The following is a 24,557-nucleotide window of genomic DNA, read 5'->3' as shown; positions in this document are numbered from 1 at the left end:
AGCAGAGAGAGAGAGCCAATCTTAAGCAGACTCCATGCCCAGCATGGAGCCCAATTCCACAACCCTGAGATCATGATCTGGGCCAAAATCAAGAGTCAGATGCTGAGGAATGCCTGAGTCAGTTGAGCGTCTGCCTTCAGGTCAGGGTCATGATGCCAGGGTCCTGGGATCAAGTCCCACAGTGGATGCCTTGCTTGCCAGGGGGCCTGCTTCTCCTGTCTGCCATTCCTCTTGCTGTCCTCTCTCTGTCTTCCTCTCTGACAAATAAATAAATAAAGTTTAAAAAAAAAAAGAGTCTGATGCTGAACCAACTGAGAGACCCAGGTGCCCCATTGGACTCTATATTTTAATATTTTTTTTTAAAGATTTTATTTATTTATTTGACAGGCAGAGATCACAAGTAGGCAGAGAGGCAGGCAGAGAGAGAGGAGGAAGCAGGCTCCCTGCTGAGCAGAGAGCCCGATGCGGGGCTCGATCCCAGGACCCTGGGATCATGACCTGAGCCGAAGGCAGAGGCTTTAACCCGCTGAGCCACCCAGGCGCCCCTATATTTTAATATTGATCAGCTTTTTTCCTTTAAAAGGAATTTTGGGGGGAGAAATGGTATTGTGTATCAGCATAAATAAGACAACAAAACTAATACCATTTTTTTCCTTTTTAGATCAGAAGTTGCCCACAGTTCTACACTGTAACAGTGGTCTTAATTTTTCAGCATTCCTTTCAGCATTCCTCTCACGCATTTGCATGCATTTTTGTTTTTTTGGTTTTCTTTGCTTAATAATAGTGTAGAAAGAATTCTGTATTTTACTTTTTCCTCTTACCATTATTAGTTTTCATCATATTTCTACACAATTTCAGTATTCAATTTTCATCTGATAATGTCAGTTTCTGTCTAATGTATTACAAGGCATCTAGCCATTTTTATTGTTGAAAACTTGAAATGTTTCTATTTTTTCCACTAGAGTTCTTTTCCTTCTTAAGAATTTTTTTTTAGGATAAATAATAGTGTTCAAAAAAGGTGATTTTTAAGGAGACTTTAGAAACTGAAAAAATAGTAAACATTATGGAACAGTTGAGTGAAGCTTAAGGCTAAGTCTCACTTTAAGTTCTAGTCTTTTCAGTTGATTTAAGTATCACATCTGAATGATAAAGGCTGTGGGAATATACACTGCTCCAGGCAGGACATAGTCCCTGTCTCCAGGAGCTTATTATGTTTTAGTAGAGGCAATTAGTTAAACACAAAACTGAATGTAAAGTGTTTATATAAACTTACAAAACTGTAATAAGAACAGAAAGGGAGACTTAACTTCCTGCTTGAGGATAGGAATGGGGAAGACCTCATGGAGGAAGTAACGTCTGAGCTGGTTCTTGATGAATGGATAAGATTTACACAGGCAGGGGTGAGAGTTGAAAGGCATAACCAAAGGCATGGGGAAGAGAAAATGAGCAGAATGGTTGCAGATGAGACTAGAGCCCCAGCTTAGGGCCAAACTATGGGAATGCCTCTTATATCATTCTAAAACATCTGGTTTTATAGTCACTGGAAAATCAGTTTTTTGAAGCAGGGGGGGTTGTTGTGGAGCTAACAGTTGCTTTAACATGTTTATCTCTATGTTGGTCTCTTTTTTTAAATTTCATTTGTCATTATGTTCATTATGCCTTTATTAAATATAAACAACAAAACAATTTGGGGACTGACTCAAGCACCATTTGCCATAGAGATCCTTTTAGTTTAAAGAAAGTACATTTTGGAAGTATGTCAAGGGGAGAATATGATAATTCTTTTGTAATACAAAGGGTGAAGTGATGGAGTTCGTATCACAGAAGATGAGAAGGGAAGATAAGAGGGTATGTCCCCTGTTAGTGTGTCTTTTTTCCTCTTCTATTTTTTTAAATTAACATATAATGTATTATTTGTTTCAGGGGTACAGGTGTGTGATTTATCAGTCTTACACAATACACAGAGCTCACCACTACACAAACGCTCCCCAATGTCCATCATCCAGCCACCCCATCCCCCTCCACCCCCTTCTGCTCCAGCAATCCTCAGTTTGTTTCCTGAGATTAAGGTTTGTCTCCCTCTCTGGTTTGGTCTTGCTTCATTTTCCCTTCCCTTCCTCTATGATCCTTTGTCTTGTTTCTCAAATTCTTCATATCAGTGAGATCGGATGATAGTTATCTTTCTCTGATTGACTTATTTCACTTAGCATAATAACCTCTAGTTCCATCCACATCTTGAAAATGGCAAAAGTTCATTTCTTTTTTGATGGCTGCATAATATTTGTGTGTGTGTGTGTACACACATATATACACATGCATACACACACCACATTTTCTTTATCCATTGATCTGTCGATAGAATTCTAGGTTCTTTCCAGCTTGGCTATTGTGGACATGCTGTTAAAAACCTTGGGGTGCACATGCCCCTTCACATCACTATGTTTGTATCTTTGGAGTAAATACTCAGTAGTGCAATTGCTGGGTCATAGAGTAGCTCTATTTTTAGCTTTCTGAGGAAGCTCCATGCTGTTATCCAGAGTGGCTTCACCAGCTGGGATTCCCACCAACAGTGTTGCATCCTCACCAACATCTGTCATTTCCTGACTTGTTAATTTTAGCCATTCTGACTGGTGTGAGGTGGCATCTCATTGAGGTTTTGATTTGGATTTCCCTGATACTGAGTGATGCTGAGCACTTTTTCATGTGTCTGTTGGCCATTTGGATATCTTCTTCGCAGAAATGTCTGTTCATGCCTTCTACCCATTTATGGATGGGATTATTTGTTCTTTGGGTGTTGAGTTTGATAAGTTCTTTATAGATTTTGGATACTAGCCCTTTTTATCCAATATGTCGCTTGCAGATACCTTCTCCCATTCTGTCAGTTGTCGTTAGGTTTTGTTGACTATTTCCTTTGCTGTGCAAAAACTTTTGATCTTGAAGTCCCAATCTATGTTGGTCTTGATTCTCACTGTTCTTTTGGTCTTTCCCTGCTTGCTACTTCCTGAAGCCCAGAAAATAAAAATTACAGGGTTAGGTACCACACGTAGGTGCCATGAGGGCTTGTGGAGAGGGGGAAAATATGGGCCTTGTGTTTCAAAAGCTAATATCTGCTATGGAGAATATATAGAAAGAGCTAGCCCATATACTACTTTGTGTTTATATTATAGTTCATACTCTAGTGAATGGTAAGACTGATACAAGTTTAGTGAAGGGATAAGGGATTGGGGAAGACTTATGGTTTTTTACCTCATTTTAACCCCTCTTCTGGCATTAGCCTTTCCATTATGCATTTCAGACCTTTACAGTCACTTCATGCTCACTGCGCCCACATGTATCCTGTTCACTTTCAGCAGATAACCTTGTTTCTGACTGCAGGAAGACATTAGAGACTAAGAAGCCTGAATTTACACCGTTTCTGCTCTCACTTCCCTTGTCTGCAAATTCATTTTTATCTTTTGCCTCTTTTTCAAGTCTGAGAATATAGTATTTTTTTTTTCTGTCCAAAGTAGCATGGTATAATATAAAAAACACTCGATTTTGGGGGAAAACCTGGATTTCAGATTCGACTTTGTAGTTTACTAGCTGTAGGACCTTGGACAAAATTTTTTTTCTTGGTCAAAATTCCTAATGCCTTTACCTCAGATTCTTGTTTCTATAGAAGGGAGATAATCTAGCTATCTCAAGGCCTGTGTGATGATTAAATAGAAAATATGTGTGCAGGCCTAATACACAATAGACCCTCTTTCTTTTGTTCTCCAGAACTTTGTTATCTTACTTTACATTGGCTCCTTCCCCTCAGCTTGTGAAAATGCTGGGTCACTTTCTTGCAGCCTCTTCCATTTATAGTCAAGCCTTTTGAAAACATGGGTTGTGCTGACTATCTCTATGTTGTCACCTCTTACTCATTCTTAAACCCACTGGCTTCTGTTATCACTGAGGTACTCAGTGCTCAGTAACCACCTAATTGACAAAGTAGGTGGATCCTAGTTAATATTCCTGTGTTAAAAGTGTGATCAAAACTAAGATAAGAGGCGCCTGGGGGGCTCAGTTGGTTAAGTGACTGCTTTCCACTCAGGTGGCCCTGGGATCCAGCCCCATGTTGGGCTCCTTGCTCAGTGGGGAGCCTGCTTCTCCCTCTCCCTCTCTCTCTGCCTGCCACTCTCCCCCCCCCCCCCCCCCCCCCCCCCCCCCTTCCCTTCTCTCTCTCTCTCTCTCTCTCTCTCTCTCTCTCTCGGATAAATCTTTTTTTTTTTTTTTTAAAGACTAAAGTAAAAATTTGAAGGTTGAGAAAAATTATGTAGACTATGCTGGGAAATCAGAGAGGAATATTATTGAGCAGCAGTTATGTTGGGTTCAAGTCAGCAAGAATTTGTGGTAAGCGAGATCAGGATGGCTCTGTGATACGTTCTGTTAACTTTCTGGAGCCAAGGAATTGAGAAAGCAGAAGTCATCCGTAGTTGGGCATGGTGGAAATATAAGTGGACTGAGAGATTTTATGTGGTAATAATGACAGTACTGGGTAGAAAATACCTTTTCTTTTAAATGTTGGTAGAACATATAGAAACCCCATCTTTAAGTTTCAGCTACAGAGAAGAAATAAAAAGGGAAAGGCCAAGGTGAGCTGAGGGTTTGAACTCTTTTCGTGGTCCTGCCGCTTCTCTGAATGGTGCAATATTACATGTAGTTTGTTTAAGAATGTTAATCTCCCTGCATCTGCTGGCTTTTTCTGTCTTAGGCTTGAGTTCAGAAGTAAACAATTCTTTGTGCTAGGTGGTTTTGAGTCTTATGGTTTTGTTAACTAGGCTCAAAGCAGTAGGTTGTTACTGGAACTAACTTGGCATAAATATGTAAATGAAGAATGACATGAAGAGTCTGAATGTAAATTTAGGTCTGAACTTTATTTTACAAGGTTGGTTGAACTTTGTGATTATACATGCTAACAGATTCCCTATTATAATGGCTAAAAGTTCAGATTCTGGAACCAAACTCCCAGGATTTTTGCCAACTTCATCGCTTACAAGCTCTGTGTCTTGGGACAAATCACTTGATCCCTCTATGCCTTTGTTCCTTCATTTGTGTAATGATGATATTAAGAATGCAATCGCATATGGTTATTTGTGAAGATTAAAAATGTAGGGGCACCGGGGTGGCTCAGTGGGTTAAGCCTCTGCCTTTGGCTCAGGTCATCATCTCAGGGTCCTGGGATCAAGCCCCACATCAGGCTCTCTGCTCAGCAGGGAGCCAGCTTCCTCTTCTCTCTCTGCCTGCCTCTCTGCCTACTTGTGACCTCTCTCTCTCTCTCTGTCAAATAAATAAAATCTTAAAAAAAAAGATTAAAAATGTAAAGTGTTAAGAACATTCCCTGACACATAGTAAGTACTATGTAAATGGTTAGCTGTTGTGTTCTTGTAAATAGCCTCATTTTTTTAAAGCTGTTTTTTTTTAACCTTTCATCAGATTATTGAAAGTATTATAGAGGAGACTCAGAAAGTACTACACCTGGAAGATGACTCCTCAGATTCTAAAGGAAAAGGGCACTCTGACCAGGCTACTGCCAGTTCTGTCGTGGCTGGAACAGATCTTAGCAATATACCTGGACTATTAGCCATAGATCAAGTACTGCAGGAAGATTCCAAAAAGGCAGAGAGTCAGAATGCAACAGAAGAAACTGAATTAAAATCAAAAAGACATTTTCCTTCTGATGAATCCTATGAGAAGTCAGTAGATGAAATCACTAAGTTAACTGAAGTAAGTTCAACTGAGCCACATCATGTGCCTGAAACGGAAACAGAAGTATTGAACAAGGAAGCCATGGAAGTCAAAGGAAGTGAGGTTCTAGAACCTGTGTCCTCAGACTCTTCATCTGCTAAAGATTTTGCTGCCATGGAAGAAGTGGCTCCTGCCAAACCCCCTAGACAGCTCACTCCAGAGCCTGACATTGTGGCTAGCACAAAGAAGCCTGTTCCAGCGCGCCCTCCCCCTCCAGCTAACTTCCCGCCTCCGAGACCCCCACCTCCGTCTCGGCCTGCTCCGCCACCAAGAAAAAAGAAAAGAGAACTGGAATTTGAGGCCCTTAAAACGCCTGATCTAGATGGCAAGTATTTAACTGAGAAAGAACTTTTTGTGGAGAGATTCTGGAGTTGAAACTCTGACTTTCTGGTTTTGTTTCAGTTTATGCTTTATACAACCACATCATGACCATGCCCAAGTTTTAAAAGTTATTTTAGTGATGAAAAGTGAGAATGTTTACATTGGTAGTAACTATGTTCTAACATTTTAGTAGACTTCAAACTTTAAAATCTGTTACTATGGGAGACTTAAGAGGAATTGAAATGACTTGTTTGAACCCTGGTTTCTCCATATATAAAATGAGAGTAATAAAACCACTTTCCTCATGGGATTGTTGGTAAGAATCAGACAAAGGTTAAAACACTTTTCAAGCTCTATATAAGGTCCTGTATAGATACTAGTTATTGCCATTATCCTCCTCCTCATTATTATTATCATCGTCGTCTTTGCAGTTCCCAAAGAGAATATTGCATCTGATACTCTCCTAAGTTCGAACATGCCTTCAGAGAATACAGTCAAGGATTCCCAGCCCTCTCTTGACTTGGCAAGTGCTACCAGTGGAGATAAAGTAGTTACTGCCCAGGTTGGTGAATTCATGTTATATTTGATAGAGGCTTTAACTTTCGGTAGCTGTCCAGTTTGTTGCTTGTTGAACCTTCTCCAGGCAGAATATTTCCTTGTCCTTAAAATCTGGCCTTCTTAAACCCCTTTTTTAGCTCTGCTACTGCATAGCTAGGTGATTCTAACAAACTATTTAATATCTGAGTTTCAGATGTCCCATTGATAAAATGATGGAAAAACCTTCCTTGGAAGTTGTCTTGCAAGGACGAAATGAGCTGAAGTATACCAAGTACTTGGCATGCAGTAGGCAATCAAAAAAATGAAAGATGCTGCTATTTGTAATATTATTATATTGTTAATAAACATCAACTCTAGTCTTCATTTACCTTACCTGTGATGGTCAAAATTGAGGACTTTTATTTATAATATCCTCTACCTAATCATGAAACAAAACCTTCATATATAGGCTATATATCTATATATGAAGCAATAGAAAGCACCTGATAGCATGAATTTTTACCATAGCCCAATTTCTGGGACTGAAAGCTTACTTCTGTGGTAGCTGTGGTAGGGACAGGTTAGCAAACGGGGAGATATGGCACTTCAGTCTTGTCATAGCCTTAGCACAGAGACTGGCAGTAGTGTGTTTTTGTAGAGTCCCTGAACTAAGAATAGGCTTTACATTTTTAAAGAATTATAAGGGGAAAAAAAAGGAATATGTGAAGCAGAAAGCCTAAAACATTTACTATCTGGTTCTTTATAGAAAAGGTTTGCCAATCCCTGCCTTTGAGATAAGCACAAGTATAACCCTGATTAATGGCACTCTTAGTGCTGGCATTCTGCTAATAGAGAACTGCTTTCGGGTCAGGTTCAAATGGAACGTTTATTTGCTTTCAAGACGAAGACATTATTTCGTGGGCAGCAGTGTTTTTCAGCATGCTGGGAATAATAAAGGACTGAAATGGAGTATTTCATTTAAATTTTCAGTAGGCTCCATTATGTGAATTATGGAATTCTTTAGAGCTATGTGTGGTAATGAATAATTGAGTGTTTATAGAAATGACTCCATCTACTTTCTGTTTATAACATAATTTTAGGAAAATGGAAAAGCACCTGATGGGCAGACCATAGCAGGGGAAGTGATGGGCCCTCAGAGACCTAGGTCCAACTCCGGGAGAGAGCTTACTGATGAGGTATAATTAGATTTGTTTTGTTCTTAATGTAAAATATAAAAACCGTAATGAGAAGATGAAGAAGTTCTTAAGATGAATGGTGGTGATGTTTGCACAGCATTGTGAATGTGCTTAATACTGCTGAACTATATACAACCTAAAAATATTTTACCATGATTAAAAAATTTTTTTAAGTTTATTGCTGTTAAGCAAAAAAATATAAAGTAGAGCAAAAGATAAAAATTGATGATTTTCTTAGTTTTTAAACATTTATCTATTTATTTATTTATTTGCTTATTTATAAGCACTACATCCAGTGTGGGGCTCAAACTCACAACCCTGAAATCAAGAGTTACGTGGTCTACTGACTGAGCCAGCCAGGCATCCCAGTTTGGGGGTTGTTTTTTTGGTTTTGTTTCTTTGTTTTTAAAGATTTTAGTTATTTATTTATTTGAGAGAGAGAGAGACAGAGATAGCAAATGGAGAGAGAGGAGCAGGCTCCCCACTAAGCAGGGAGCCTGACTCAAGGCTTAATCCCAGGACCCTGGGATCATGACCTGAATCAAAGGCAGACGCTTAACTGACTAAGCCACCCAGGTACCCCAGTTTTTGTTTTTTTAATATTTTGGAACTTGTAACTCTAACTTAAAACTACCTTTTTTATACCATTATGGGGTAGAAAAAATGTATTGAGAACAAAGACCAAATTTAATAGAGAGTGGGCTTAAAAAGAACTCGATGTTATAATTACATGTTTTTATACTTGCTGGGTGATAATACAGTGTTATACAGACTCAGTACTTACTTACCGTTAAAATTTAGTATATATTGATTGGCCAATTCTGAATAAAGTTTTTGAAGCAAAATCTTAGTTTTGTTTTGTTTTGTTTTGTTTTAAGATTTTTTTAAAGTAATCTCTACACGCAATGTAGTGCTCAGACTCAACCCCAATATTGAAGCTGCATGCTCCACCGACTAAACCAGCCATGCGCCCCAGTTTTCATTTCTTTTAAATGATACATTTAAAAAAATTATTGTACTTTGGAAAACAGTATGGCAGTTCCTCAAAACCTTAGACATTGAGTTACCATGATCCAGCAGCTTTACTCCTATGTGTACACCAATAGAAATGAAAATATATGTCTACCCAGAAAACGTACACAAGTGGGGTGCCTGGGTGGCTCAGTCAAGTGTCTGCCTTTGGCTCAGGTCATGGTCCCAAGAGTCCTGCATAGGGCTCCCTGCTCAGCGGGGAGTTTCCCTCTCCTTCTGCCCTTCTTTCACCCCTTGCCTGAGCTTGTGTGCTCTCTCTCCTCCCCTCTCTGTTAGATAAATAAAATCTTTTTTAAAAAAGTACAAAAGTGGGGCGCCTGGGTGGCTCAGTGGGTTAAGCCGCTGCCTTCAGCTCAGGTCATGATCTCAGAGTCCTGGGATCGAGCCCTGCATCGGGCTCTCTGCTTGGCAGGGAGCCTGCTTCCTCCTCTCTGCCTGCCTCTCTGCCTGCTTGTGATCTCTGTCTGTCAAATAAATAAATAAAATCTTTTTAAAAAAATAAAAATAAATAAAAAATAAAAAAGTACAAAAGTATTTATAATAGCCAAGTGTGGAAACCACACAAGTGTTCATCGCCCATGAATGGACAAATAAAATGTGGTATATCCAGTCCACATGGACTGTTTTTTGGCAATTTAAAGGAATGAAGGGGCGCCTGGATGGCTCAGTTGTTAAGCGTCTGCCTTTGGTTCAGGACCTGGGATCAAGCCCCGCATCAGGCTCCCAGCTCAGCAGGGAGCCTGCTTTTCCATCTCCCACTCCCCCTGCTTATGTTCCCTCTTTCGCTGTGTCTCTCTCTGTCAAATTAATAAATAAAATCTTTTAAAAAAATTAAAAGGAATGAAGTTCTGACACATGCTGCAGTATGGACAAACCTTGAAAACATGGTGCTGAGTGAAAGAAGCCAATCACAAAAGACCACATACAGGATGACTTTACTTATATGAAATGTCTGGAATAGGCAAACCATAGAAACAAAGAGTAAAATACTCATTGCCAGGGGCGGGGAGGAGAAGGGAATGAGGTATGACATTTAATGAGTATGGCGTTTCTTTTCAACATAGTGGAAATACTCTTAAATAAAGTTGATTGTTGCACAACTTTGAATTTACTCAAAATCATTGAATTACACACTTTAAATGAGTACATTTTGCAGTGTATGGATTGTGTATCATGAAAAAAGTTAAAAATTACTGTACACAATACTGAATGTATCTAGAAAGTCCTTAGCTTAAATGTTTGAGGATTTTGAAGACTCAAAAAGATAATTAAATTATAGGTCCTCTTGGTGTTATTTTTTACCTCAGGAAATTTTAGCCAGTGTCATGATTAAGAACCTGGATACTGGAGAAGAAATACCTTTGAGTCTCGCGGAAGAGAAACTGCCAACAGGTATTAATCCTCTCACTCTACACATCATGAGAAGGACTAAGGAATATGTAAGGTATGGCCTATTGTTACTATTTATCATTCGTAGTATTTTAGAGTGTTGAAGATTTCTCTGTTAATGAACTACAACAGTTCCTAATTTGGTTTCACTCAGTCTTCTTTTTTTAAATCTGGGGATTAAAATAGAGTTAGTTAATTTATGTATTCAACATTGTTCTCTCTTAAGAGCATACAGTTACTTGGGGGAGAACAGTATATATCCCAAATCTCTTAGTATTTCGTTTCTCTTTTAAAATGACATTATTGAAGCATTTTGAGGGTAAAAAACCATGTGAAATGAAGACCTGGTTTCTGAAACCTAATTGTATTACAATTTTGTAATTGTATTATCTGTGTAGGTCAGAAAATGGCTTTAGAGTGAGGTGATTGACATTACTGTGAGATCTGTGTAGATCGAAGAAATGATTATTGTGAAAGGAAATCTTAATAAAGTGTAATACATGATGTACCTGAAGAGCAAAGAGGAAGCTAATTTGTCATTTTTGTGCAGCACGTTTTATCCAGCAAAAAGCCTTGTTGGTAGTAGGTTTTCCATAAGTTCCTAAATTGTTTTCACTTGCATTTGTACATTACATCATGCTTAACGATTCTGTTCTTTGATCTCTCAAGTCTTACATTCTCAGGATCATCATTAAAATTAAACTTAAAGTGTGTTAATGTAGTTTTATTCTGAGTACCTGAGTATATCGTATACATGGATTGTTGGGAGGTGTAGGGGAAATGGCTTCTTTTAAAATGACTTCTTCCCCTTCTTGTAGTAATGATGCAGCGCAGTCAGATGATGAAGAGAAGTTACAGTCTCAGACAACAGATACTGATGGTGGAAGGTTAAAACAGAAAACGTAAGTTACAATACATTCCTTTTCTTTATTTCACACATGAGTTATGGTACAACTCTTTATTTCAAGCATTTATTTAAAAAATATGTGACTTGCCATACTATTTTAAATCTGTTTTATCTAGTTTATATGTCCATTTGCCATCAGCGTTTCCTGTCCCCAGCCAAGGCATTAAGAGTTGTTCAAGGCTGTGTTGGTGGTCATTTCTATAATATCTGACAGATAGTAATAGATCAATAAATTTTGCATCATGCCTGCATTATTTTTCTGATGGTAGGTCCCAGAAGTGTTAGTAGAACATGATTGTTCTTGAAATTGCTTTCAAATCCTATTTGTTTTTCTAAATTCCACAATTTTTCCCAACTACTCCGTGTCCTAGTAAATTTCTTTCTCAATTTTAGTGACATCTGCAGTCTGTATAACTTACACTTAAATTTTACCTTTATGTTATCTTAAAGTGTTTTCTGAGTTTTTTAAATTTTTAAAAATATTTTATTATTTATTTATTTATCTATCTACCAGAGAGAGAGAGAGAGACAGCAAGAGAGGGAATATAAGCAGGGGGAGTGGGAGAGGGAGAAGCAAGCTTCCCACTGAACTGGGAGCCAGATGTGGGGCTCAATCCCAGGACCCTGGGATCATGACCAGAGGTGAGGGCAGACGCTTGACTAAGCTACCCAGGCGCCCCTCCTGAGTTTTTTTTTTAAAAAATTTTATTTATTTATTTGAGAGAAACAAACAGAGCATGAGTAGGGGGAGGGCAGAGGGAGAGGAAGAAGCAGACTCCCCGCATGAGCAGAGCGCAGGGCTCAATCCCAGGACCCCAGGGTCATGACCTGAGCCAAAGGCCAACCCTTAACCAACTGAGCTGTCAGGCACCCTGTTTTCTGACTTTTTTTTTTTTTTTTAAGATTTTATTTATTTGTCAGAGAGAGAGAGTAAAGCAGGGGGAGAAGCAGGCTACCCGCTGAGCAGGGAGCCCGATGTAGGACTCGATCCCAGAACCCTAAGATCATGACCCAAGGTGAAGGCACATGCTTAACCGACTGAGCCACCCAGGCGTTCCTGTTTCCTGACTTTGAAAAACAAGATAAATGGGTGCTAAATAACTAAATCATATGTTGCAAAAGGATTGTAATCATGACATCCTTCTGATTTCCTTACAAACATCCAGCAGAAATGGTGGGCATATAGATTTTGCTTGACTATACACTGGTCATTTATTTGACAGTAATTCCCCAAAGCAAATTCTCCACTATACTGATCTTTGCCTAGTGTGGGAAGTGTATCAATGAAACCACTGGGAATTCTTATAAAAGATCTACTCACAATACAGGTGTATAGATGAAACCTCAGAGATCTGGAGCTCGGCTGTCCAGCAGTGGCAACTATCAGAAATCAAAATTATGAATGATTAAAGAGATAGGTAAACACCTAGGAGAACTGTCACTTATTCCATGCATTAAAGCTCATTCTTTTTCTTCTTTTTTTAAGTCCTGCATGAGGCTTGAACTCAAAACCCCGAGACCAAGACCTAAGTTGAGAGCATGAATTCGTTAACCCATTGAGCCACCCCGGCACCCTGGCTTATTATTTTTCTAAAAGAAAAGCTCTTTAGGTTTATTCAAAGCCATTATACTTACTTTTTACATAATTTTTTAAAAATCTGGTCATGTGGTATCTGAGGTCAAAGCAAAATAGAAGTAGCAAACTGTGACAACGTGTAAGTCGACACATAAGAATGTCAGGTAATATTTTGATCACACGAAGGGAATCCAGAAAATGATAAAAGGACTCATTACATAGAATAGCAATTCCATATGTTACTGCTTTCAACTTTTTCTCAACACACACAAAACACGGTAATAGTTCCTCTGAACACTGGGCAAGCTAATGAATCTGCTAATGGCCAGAGGAGTCTGCCCAGGGTTCTGGCTTCCCTGGATCCTGCTCTGTCACCTTGAAGGCTGAGGGGGAGCTAATATTATGGCCCACTTACAATCCATATGAAAGGCCCTGGGTATATTAAGAGTGAAGGTGGTATTTGGCTGTTTTTAATAAGGAAAGCAATTTATCAAACATTGAGTGCCATTGAAGAAGTCACAAAAACACACATTTTAGAAATGTTCTCATCCAAAATGATTAAAATATGCTTTCTTGCCTAAATAGTAAATCTATTATTATCCAGAAAATATAATTTCTGAGTTATAGGTAGCAGAGAACTTATAATGATTTTTTTTAAAAAGATTTTATTTATTCATTTGAGAGAATGCATGAGAGAGCGAGCGAGTGAGAGAAGGTGAGAGAACACAAGCAGCGAGAGGGGCAGAGGGAGAAGCAAGCTCCCTGCTAAGCAGGGAGCCTGATGTGGGGCTCGATCCCAGGACTCCAGGATCACGACGTGAGCTGAAGGCAGATGCTTAACTGACCGACCAAGCCACCCAGGAGCCCTATGATTTTTTTTTGCAAGAGAGATTGAGAGCACACATGCAAGTGGCAGGGTGGGGGTTGTTAGGGGAGGGCAGAGGGAGAGAGAGGGCATGGAGCCTGATGTGGAGTTGGATCTCATGATTCTGAGATAAAATCAAGAGTTGGACACTTAACCCGCTGTGCTACCCAGGCACCCCCTTATAGTAGTTTTAAAAATGGTTTATCATCTGTGTTTTCTTATTATCAAAACTAAAACAGAGACACCTGGCCGGGCTGGCTCAGTCAGTGGAGCTGCAACTCTTGATCTCAGGTTTGTGAGTATAAGCCCCATGCCAGGTGTAGAGATTACTTTAACAACAAGAACAGAAAAACTAATACAGAAATACGGAAAATGAGGGTCTCATACTCTCACCCCCAGAAATAACCAGTGTTAATTAAATAATTACGTGTATTCTCCACAGAATTTTTTTTTTTCCTCACAAAAGTAGAATTAATACTGTGCCTGTAGTTTGTTGGCTCACTTTTTCTTTTTTGCAACCCCCACCCCCTGCTTTATTTTAAAGTAAACTCCATGACCAACGTGGTGCTTGAACTCACAACCCTGAGATCAAGAGCCACATGCTCTGCTGACTGAGCCAGCCAGGTGCCCCGTCAGCTTGTTTTTGTTTTTGTTTTTTAATTTTTATTATTTTATTTATTTATTTTAAAAGAGTGATTTTATTTATTTGACAGAGAATGAGAGAGCACAAGCAGGGGTAGCAGCAGAGGGAGCAGGAGAAGCAGGCTCCCTGCTGAGCAGGGAGCCTGATGGGAGGCTTGATCCCAGGATTCCAGGATCATGACCTGAGCCAAAGGCAATCACTTAACCATCAGAGCCATCCACATGCCCCAAGCTTGCTTTTTTAAGAATATGTGATACATAATGTACCTCTTTTCATACCAGTATCAACAGTAAATATATTATAGCCTTTCTGTCAGGCAGACATGGGAGTTCAGTGCTGTAAATATAATAGTTAAGACAGTCGTAGTCTCTGCCCTCCTAGAGCTTCCAGTTAAATAGGAGAAATACATAATTGCAATAAAAGAAATACATGGGGTACTCTTGGCATACAAAACAGGAAAACCTGCTCTGAAGAGTCAAGGAGGGCTTTTCTGAGAAATAATGTTTGGTCTGAGTCCTAATAGATGAGTAGAAATTAGCCAGGGGAGGAATGTTCCAGGCAGAAATAACATGTGCATTGGCCCTGAGGTGACTTGAGAGCTCAGTACTACGGAAAAACTGAGGTTTGCCTCATTTATTTTATTGCATTCCATTTTGAGAATATACTGGCGTTTATTTACACATTGCTCTGTTAATGAAAAATCAGTTTGTCTCTACTTTTTATGCTTTTTTCCCTACTCTTTACACTTTGTAAATAATGCTGCAGTGAACATCTTTGTATATATAGCTTAGCAGCTTAATCAGGTAGTATCCTTTAATATCATGAACCCCCATGAATTGGTAAAAATTCCCTCCTATAAATTCTGTTTTGGTTTTAGAGATCATGTATATACTGTGTTTTTTATGATCTTAATATATGAAATTGGAGACTGAGATTATTAGAAAAGCAATAAGTAAGTCCTATTTATAGAAGCTTGAGATGCATCCTTGCATTACCTTGTGTTTGGGAATACTTCCCGGGAAAGCTCAACCTAACTGTATTGCATGCAAATACCCAAACTGAAAGAGAAGAAACAGACGGCCATCGTAGGGTACCAAACATTTTATTCTGTAAGTAAATACCTCTTTATAGTTTCTTTCTTTCTGTCTTTTTTTTAAGATTTTATTTTTAAGTATTCCCTATACCCAAGATGGGGCTCAGACTCAGAACCCCAAGATCAAGAGTCACGTGCTCTTCTGACTGAGCCAGCCAGGCATCCCTATAGTTTTTTTATGGGTAGAAATGTGGTTTTAAGGATTACTCCTTTTTTTTTTTTTTTTAAAGATTTTATTTATTTATTTGACAGAGAGAAATCACAAGTAGACGGAGAGGCAGGCAGAGAGAGAGAGGGTAGCAGGCTCCCTGCCAAGCAGAGAGCCCGATGCGGGACTCTATCCCAGGACCCTGAGATCATGACCTGAGCCGAAGGCTGTGGCTTAACCCACTGAGCCACCCAGGCGCCCGTCCTTTTTTTTTTTTTAAGATTTATTTACTTATTTTAGGAGGGAAAAGAGCTGGCACTCACAGTGGGCCGGGGAGGGGCCAAGGGAGAGGAGAAGCATCTCAAGGAGACTTGATGCTGAGCTCAGAGGCCAAAGTGGGACTCAGTATCATGACCGGAGATCATGACCTAAGCTGAAACCAAGATTCAGACATTCAACCAACTGAGCCACCCAGGCACCCAAAGGATTATTCCTCTTTAAAGCAGTCTTCTCAAAGACATTCTCATTGCAGATTAATGGCCTGACCTGAGACACTCTAAATCATATGATCTGCAGATGGGTCTCAGGTTCCTATGCTTTAAACACTCCCCTCCCACCCCATCCCCACCAATTTTTTATTCACCGTTGAAAGCCAGTGCTTGAGGAGTGCCTGGGTGGTTCGGTCAGTTAAACGTTAGACTCCTGATTTCAGCTCATGTCATGATCTCAAGGTTGTGAGATCAAGCCCCTTGCTGGGGAAGGAACCTGCTTGGGATTCTCTCTCTCTCCCTCTTCTTGTGACCCCTAACCTTTGCTTGAGCTCTTTCTCTCCCAAAGAAAGAAAGAAAGAGGGGGGAAAAGGGAAGGAAGAAGGGAAGAAAAGAAAAGAAGGAAAACCAGTGCTTTAGAGTATATGATGCTGTACATCCAGAAGTGTCTGTATTTTCTTTGTAGCCATATTGACTTGAATGTATTTATTCCATAGAACAAAGGATACAGGAATTCAAAGACCTATTTTTTATGTTAAAAAGGAGTTATTTCAAAATAATACACTATTCTTGTGGCCGTTATGAAATTATCTGTGAATTATTGAGCTTTTACAGTTAGTTAATAATTTTGGTTTTGGGGATCACCTGGGTGGCTCAGTTGGGTAGGTGTTCATGATCTCAGGATCCTGAGATGAAGCCCTGGGTCAGGCTTCTTGCCAGCAGGGAGTCTGCTTGTCCCTCCCCAGTGCCCCTCTCTCTGCTCATGAGCTTGCTCTCTCTCAAATAAATAGGTAAAATCTTTTTAAAAAAATAATTTTGGTTTTTTGTATTTTTGGTAAGGACTCAACTAAAGAAGTTCTTAGGAAAATCAGTAAAGAGAGCAAAGCACCTTGCAGAGGAATATGGTGAACGTGCTGTGAATAAAGTTAAAAGTGTTAGAGATGAAGGTAAGTGAAATAGAACATTGCAAGTGAATATTTAATTGATTTGTAATCATCCAAAGTTAGTCTATAATTTATAAGAGGCATTCTTCTTACTGAAATTAAGAAACCTTGGTAGCAGACATCTTAGCATTTCAGTAAATCATGTTATTCTAGGTATCACTTATCTTTATGAGCAGGAAGAAAAATAAATTTGTTCGTCTTGAACATGAATTTGTACATACTTTGTAAGTATGGCAACCTGGAAGAGATGAGTGTTCATTATTCAGTTGTAAATTAGTTTTGTAAGGTTAGTTTTTATAAATATTTTCCAAAATTTGGAAAATTTTCTAAATTTGTACAGATTTTCACTTCCTGTGTCATTTGTTGTAATTGTACTCATTTATTTTATTTAATAAACACTAATACAGTAATTATTTTGTGCTAGACACTGTTCTAAGCACTTGGTACTATATTCATTCATTTACCCTTCATAAAAACCCTGTGAGGTAAATACTATTATTATCTCCATTTTACAGATGAGAAAACCAAGGCACAAAAAGGTCCAGTGCTTTGGCTATGGTCACACAGAAAATAAATGACAGAGCTGGATTTGGACCCAGACAGTCTGGCATGAGATCCTGTGCTCTTAACTAATAAGCTATTTAGTAATAGACTGATACTGTTTTTCCATTTAATAAATTTTCTTGGTTAACAGTAGAGTGAAAATCTTGATAGTAACTTTATCTACATTAGCCACTGATGATTTCTGTATTGCCTTTCTATTCAGTGTTTCATACTGATCAAGATGATCCTTCATCAAGTGATGATGAGGGAATGCCATATACAAGACCAGTCAAATTCAAAGCAGCACATGGTTTCAAAGGACCTTATGATTTTGATCAGATCAAAGTGGTGCAAGATCTTAGTGGTGAACATATGGTAAGCAGTCTTTATATTTTTCAGGATTGATTCTGTTTTCATTGAGAGAAGTACTTTGGCTTCTATAAAGCCAATCTCTTATGTACATAATTTTGCTAACCTGATTCAAGGAAAGTAAATTAATATTAATAATGATTTAATGCCTAGGTAATGCAGAGTCTATCTCTGGATTATTGTTTAAGAACTGAAAGGTTTTTTAAATTATTTTTAAAGATTTTATTATTTATTTATTTGAGAGAGAGAGAGGATGAGAGGGAGAAGGTCAGAGGGAGAAACAGACTCCTCGTGGAGCTGGGAGCCCGATGCGGGACTCAATCCTGGGACTCCAGGATCATGACCTGAGCTGAAGGCAGCAGCTCAACCAACTGAGCCACCCAGGTGCCCCAGGTTTTTTAAATTTTTATTTAAATTTTAGTTCATGCAGTGCAGTACTGGTTTCAGGAGTAGAATTCAATAATTCATTACTTATATACAATACCCAGTGCTCATCAAAGCAAGTGCCCTCCTTAATACTCATCTAGCCCATCCCCCCTCCACCTCCCTCTGTCAGTCTTCAATTTGTTCTCTATTGTGAGGAGTCTCTTACGGTTTGGGGCACCTGGCTGGCTAAGTCAGTTGAGCGTCTGACTCTTGTTTTCAGCTCAGGTCATGATCTCGAGTTTTGGGATTGAGTCCCTTGCTGAGCTTTGTGTTCAGCAGGGAGTCTGCTTGAGATTCCCTCTGTTTCCTTCTCTCTCAGCCCCTCTCTCCACTTGTGCGTGCATGCGCTCGCTCTCTCTCTCTCTCTTGCTCTCGCTCTCTGTCTCTAAAATGAATGGATAAATCCTTAAAAAGAAGAGTCTCTTATGGTTTGTGTCCCCCCACCCCCGCAACTTCCCTACTATTCATCTGTTTTGTTTTTTAAATTCCACATATGGGGGCATCTGGGTGGCTCAGTCGTTTCAGTGGCTGTGTTGGGCTCAGGTCATGATCCTAGAGTCCTGGGATTGGACCCCACATCAGACTCCTTGTTCAGTGGGGACTCTGCTTCTCCCTCCCCCTTCTCTTGTGCTTGCACCTGTTCTCTCTCTCTCTCTCTCTCTCTCCCCCCCTCAAATAAATACAAATAAAATCTTAAAAAATTAAATTCCACATATGAGTGTGAAATCATATGGTATTTGTCTTTCTCAGATTGACTTACTTTTACTTAGGATAATACATTCTGGCTCCATCCACGTCATTACAAATGGCAAGATATCATTTTTTCTGATGACTGAGTAGTATCCCATTGTATATATGTATATACCACATCTTCTTTTATCGTTCATCAGTCAGTGGACATTTCGGCTCTCTCCATAGGCTGTTGTTGATAATGCTGCTGTAAACATCGGGGTGTAAAAACCCTTCGAATCTCTATTTTTGTTTCCTTTGGATAAATACTTAGTAGTATACTTGCTGGATTATAGGGTAGTTTTATTTTTAGTTTTTTGAGGAACCTCCATATTGCTCTCTGGAGTGGCTCCACCAGTTTGCATTCCCACCAACAGTGCAAGAGGGCTGCCCTTTCTCCACATCCTTGCCAACACCTGTTGTTTCTTGTGTTAATTTTGGCCATTCTGACAGGTGTGAGATGGTATGTCAACATGGTTTTGATTTATATTTCCCTGATGATGAGCGACGTTGAACTTCTTTTTATGGGTCTATTAGCCATCTGGATATCTTCTATGGAAAAATGTCTATTCCTGTCTTTTGCCCATTTTTTAACTGTGTTATTTGTTTGTTGGGTGTTGAGTTTGATAAGTTCTTTATTTTGGATACTAACACTTTATCAGATATGTTGCTTGCAGGGTGCCTGGCTGGCTCAGTCGTTAAGCCTCTGCCTTCGGCTCAGGTCATGATCCCAGGGTCCTGGGGTCAAGCCTCACATGGGGCTCCCTGCTTCACAGGAAGCCTGTTCTCCCTCTCCAACTCTCCCTGCTTGTGTTCCCTCTCTGGCTGTGTCTCTCTGTCAAATAAATAAAATCTTTTAAAAAATTTAAAAGATATGTTGCTTGCAACTATCAAGAAGTGAAAGTTTTTGTTTTTAAAGATTTTACTTATTTGAGAGAGAGAGAGAGCATGAGCAGGGGGAGGGGGCAGAGAGAGAGGGACAAGGAGACTGTGCTGAGCAGGGAGCCCAATGCTGGGCTTGATCCCAGGACCCTGAGATCGTGATCAGAGCCGAAGTCAGGCACATAACCAACTGAGCCACCCAGGCGCCCCTTAAGAAGTGAAATTTTTTGAATAAGTAAACTCTAGTCCCATATCATGAAGAAAGCTATGTAAAGGTACCAGACTTTAAAGGAGTTAAATTTGCAGGGTGGTCTGTGTCTTTGGAAACCATTTAAAATGTTCCCAGGGTATATTTTTAAAAGATTTTATTTATTGGGCGCCTGGGTGGCTCAGTGGGTTAAGCCGCTGCCTTCGGCTCAGGTCATGATCTCAGGGTCCTGGGATCGAGTCCCGCATCGGGCTCTCTGCTCAGCAGGAGCCTGCTTCCTCCTCTCTCTCTCTCTGCCTGCCTCTCTGCCTACTTGTGATCTCTCTCTGTAAAATAAATAAATAAAAATCTTTAAAAAAAAAAAAAAAGATTTTATTTATTGAGAGAGAGAGAGAACGAGTGAGCAGGGGGAGGAGCAGAGTGAGAGGAACGAGCAGATGCCATACTGAGCCCAGGAACCGATATGGGGCTCGATCTCACGACCAGAAGATCATGACCTGAGCCGAAATTGAGTTGGATGCTTAACTGACTGAGGCACCCAGACGCCCCTTCCTGGGTGTATTTTAAATAATGAACACAAACACTGCAGTAGGTTCGTGTATTTTGTAAAATGGCAGCTAAAACCAGGAGACATAGGTGTAAGTTTTCTACCAGAGTTAAAATGTACGAAAGTGGGGATAAAGTGCACAAGTGATATTGTAGTTATATCCCTTAAAAATGCCAGGAACACAGGGAAGCCGGTAATAAACTGCTGGACGGGACGATGATGCTGTCAGTCTTTGATCAGGGAATCTATTTTTCTATTTAGATTTTAAATCCAAGATGTGATTTAACTGGAAAGAAGCAACCATAAACACATCAGATGGCAGCCAGATTGGAATTTAAACTTCAGTGCTTATGATCTCCACATAAAATATTTGATTTGATTATAGTAACTTCCTTAAGGAACTGATGAACTTCCTTGTACTGTTTTGATTCACTTTCATTATTTCCAGTTTTAAGTAAAGTCTCATTGTAGTAGGTTCCCAATAACAAATTTCTTAATATGCTTGCATTTTATGGAAATGAATGTTATTTCATTATATGAACTATTGCCTCTAACTTGGATAATCTTTTTTTTCAAGTTTATATTTATTTTTAAGTAATCTCTACACCCAACATAGGGCTCAAACTCATGACCTAGAGACCAAGAGTTGCATGGTCTCCCAACCCAGCAGGCACCCCTAAGTTAGATAATCTTTTTGATCTGCATACATATGTGTTGTAATAGGAGTTCAAACAACATTTGTTGTAATAGCATTTGGCTTTTCCAAGTTAAGGGTTCATGTTCTTAAATCATGCCACCTCCACCTCCCAACACATACCCACACACTTCCCTATTGCTAGCAGTTTCTGGGAATTCTAACCGTACACTGTAAAATCTTGTTTCTGGGGGAAAAACAGGTTGAGATCACACCATTCCAACACTTGCAAATGCCCAGTGCCACAAGGGTCACTGCTAACATGGGCCTGTTTTTCCCTCAGCCTTGGTCAAGGGTATTAGTTGCATCTTGAGGGCTCTGCCTCCTCCAGTGCCACTCCCTCTTCTGTTCAGCTAGGAGACTGAAATCCCCAACTAGGATTTCTGTTTTTACAATTATTTATGGCCTCCTCAGAACTCCGTTTCCATTAATTTGTAGACAAAGCTTGGGGCTTTGAACTTGTTAGTTTAGATTACAGTAAACTATCTTATCCTACTTTTCTCTTAGAAGTTGCTCTTTGTGCTGTTGTGTCATCATTGAATTGTTGGCCTTAAGTGGTATTAGTAATATGAGGATTATCTTAGTATCATTTGGAATAATTCTTTACTTTGGCTTTAAAATAATGTTTCAACTCTTAGGGGTGCCTGCTTGCTCAGTCGGTAGAGTATGCAACTCTTGATCTTGGACTTGTAAGTTCAAGCCCCACATTGGGTGTAGAGATTACTTAAAAATAAAATCTTAAATGTTTCAACTTCTAAAGAAATAACTCTGAACCTTTCTTTGTTTTTATAGGGAGCTGTTTGGACCATGAAATTTTCTCACTGTGGCCGATTACTTGCCTCAGCTGGACAAGACAATGTAGTGAGAATATGGGCTTTAAAAAATGCTTTTGACTATTTCAACAATATGCGAATGAAATACAATACCGAAGGTATTTTTTATTTACTGTGGGCCTTAAAACTCTAGAGATACCTGGTATTTTTACATTTTAGGTATAATAATGCCCTCTTCTCTGACAACCGTTTGCAGCAACCACTATTTTTAATAGTGGCCACAAACCTAAAAGAACAGAAGTCAACACTGAAAAAGCATCTGAATCCCATGGAAAACGCTACCATAGAGCTTTTGACTTTATCCCATTTGAAGTATTGTGCAGAGTTTAATTCATCAGCTATTGAGAACAAAGTTGCTTGGTTTCTCCTGACAACTTTTAGTTCTCTCCTGGGTTTAAAAGTGAAATAACCTGATTAATTTAGAAAAGGAATGAGAATAATAATATCCATCCAGTAAGGAAAGAAAAAAGGAGACCCAGCCATAAAAAGGAAATATGATTTGTCAGTACATCAGAGGTATATGAAAAAAGGTTAAATGGCAGAGAGAAACTTCAGAATGTGATGTGTGTACACCATGAGTACAACTATATAAAATATTTCTGTATATTGGTAACTTACCAGGAAAGCATGTAGATCTGGTGTAGGTAAGAGCTTTATGTTTATGGGATTTTTTTTCTTATAATTATTTAACTACAATAAATTTTCTCCACAAACCCCTCCCTTCCACTCCCATCCTCGCCCTAGCCCACTAAGACTGAAACCAAGAGGATAAGGGATGGGAGAAAGGAGAATAGGTGGCCGGCCATGGGCTGGAGGATAGGAGTTCGCTGTGTGAGAGAAGGCATATTTAAAGCACCGATTGAGGAACATAGAAATCTGGGGAGATCCACTAAACTGGCAAATGATCCGTGTATACTTTAGTGGCCCTATGGGTATTGCTTGCATTATAATACATAATTGAAGATGAAATTGGGTTGGCAAAAAGTTAAACTATGTTTACAATACATTTTTTTTATTGCCCTGCCTGGAGCAGACAGACTGTTCCAGCGGCCCTTGCAACTTCTACCACCCCAGACCCTTTGTGTCCCTTTATTGTTCATCTTGTTTGTATTCACTATGAATAATGAAGATTTAATAATATTTTATTAAATAGATGATATGGTTATTCTAGATTTTATGATAAAAATGATAAAACCTATTATTTTGGTGCCCAGAGAATTAATACTTCACTTATTTAGAAAATGTGTTTTTTCAGAATGTTACATTCTATGACTATTAATTAGGTGTTCATGTGTCATTATTTCTGATTGATGTGTGTGTGTGTGTGTGTGTGTGTGTGTGTATGTACATGCCTGTTTATAATTATTATTTTGTTTTTAGGACGTGTATCCCCGTCACCTTCTCAGGAAAGTCTGAATTCATCAAAGTCTGATACAGATACAGGGGTATGTTCTGTATTTTATGGTTACTCTTGTTAAGTACTATAATTTGATTTATTTACCATGAACTACCTTGTTGTCTGTCAGAAATTACAGTTACATGAAAACAGTTAATTAAGATAAGTTATAGACAAGAGTTTCTTCTGTTAGAAGTGGTAAATGAAAAATTGTTTCGTACAGTGCATGATACTACTTCAGCGACCAAACTACTAATACAAACTTAATAAACAAAATCCCCTCCCCTCAAATCCATGTTACAATTTTAAAAAATATTGGATACTGAATAAGAAGTGATGGAGGAAAGAGAAAAAGTACAGAAATATTTTAATTTTTCCATCTTCTTGGTTTAATAAATGCTTCAACACAGTTTCAGGTAGTTTAAAATATTTGTTGGTTTTCATTTGGTCTGATAGCTGGAAGGTTAAATATAACCAATATTACACCTAAAAAGCAAACTGGAGAATATTATTCTAAGCTGTCCCTTGCGCTTCTTGTGTATTGACCTAGACAAGGGTGATGTAAAACAAAGAACCTAAAATGTCTACCTGCTCAACAGTATTTTCCTGAAATTTCACTGTCTTTATAGTATTTGACACTAATGTTTCCATACTCTAAACACATTCCTCTCGGCTTTCAAAGGTTCTATTTTTCCTTGTTCTCTTCCTACACCCTTGCTGTCTCTTCCTCTTTCTCTCACTCAAATGATGCTGTTTTTCAGAGTTGTGTCCTTGGCCATCCTTGTCTGACATACTCATTTGTTGCCTCCAGACCTGAATTGTCTTTTACCTTCATAATTCTTGTTGCCTTTGAGAATAGCTGATTTCTAAACAAACAGAAGATCTTACTGGGCATGCTACTCTTTTCATGTAACAGTGTGTGTAGGATCTCTCCATCGGTGTATTCACCGTGCACACTGGCTGAAAGGTCTAAAACTAAACTCCCTCAACAAATGTTTTTTGAGTGCCTGTTAATGTGCCAG

General features: G+C 39.1%; 1 protein-coding gene across 1 annotated transcript in view; it reads left to right on the top strand.

Moving 5' to 3' along the window:
* Window positions 1-24,557, top strand: part of WDR44 (WD repeat domain 44) — a 57,197-nt gene that overhangs the window by 8,124 nt on the left and 24,516 nt on the right. Inside the window, exons 3-12 of the mRNA XM_059385399.1 lie at window positions 1,798-1,848; window positions 5,458-6,094; window positions 6,522-6,652; window positions 7,728-7,823; window positions 10,163-10,299; window positions 11,063-11,146; window positions 16,805-16,911; window positions 17,675-17,826; window positions 22,099-22,237; window positions 23,520-23,584. Coding sequence (XP_059241382.1) covers window positions 1,807-1,848; window positions 5,458-6,094; window positions 6,522-6,652; window positions 7,728-7,823; window positions 10,163-10,299; window positions 11,063-11,146; window positions 16,805-16,911; window positions 17,675-17,826; window positions 22,099-22,237; window positions 23,520-23,584 — 1,590 coding nt within the window. The 5' untranslated portion in view covers window positions 1,798-1,806. The remainder of the gene's footprint in view (window positions 1-1,797; window positions 1,849-5,457; window positions 6,095-6,521; window positions 6,653-7,727; window positions 7,824-10,162; window positions 10,300-11,062; window positions 11,147-16,804; window positions 16,912-17,674; window positions 17,827-22,098; window positions 22,238-23,519; window positions 23,585-24,557) is intronic.

Source organism: Mustela nigripes, chromosome X (assembly GCF_022355385.1).
Source record: "Mustela nigripes isolate SB6536 chromosome X, MUSNIG.SB6536, whole genome shotgun sequence".
Taxonomy (NCBI): Eukaryota; Metazoa; Chordata; class Mammalia; order Carnivora; family Mustelidae; genus Mustela; species Mustela nigripes.
Note: the sequence above shows the minus strand (reverse complement) of the source record. Positions and strands in the feature narration are given on the sequence as shown.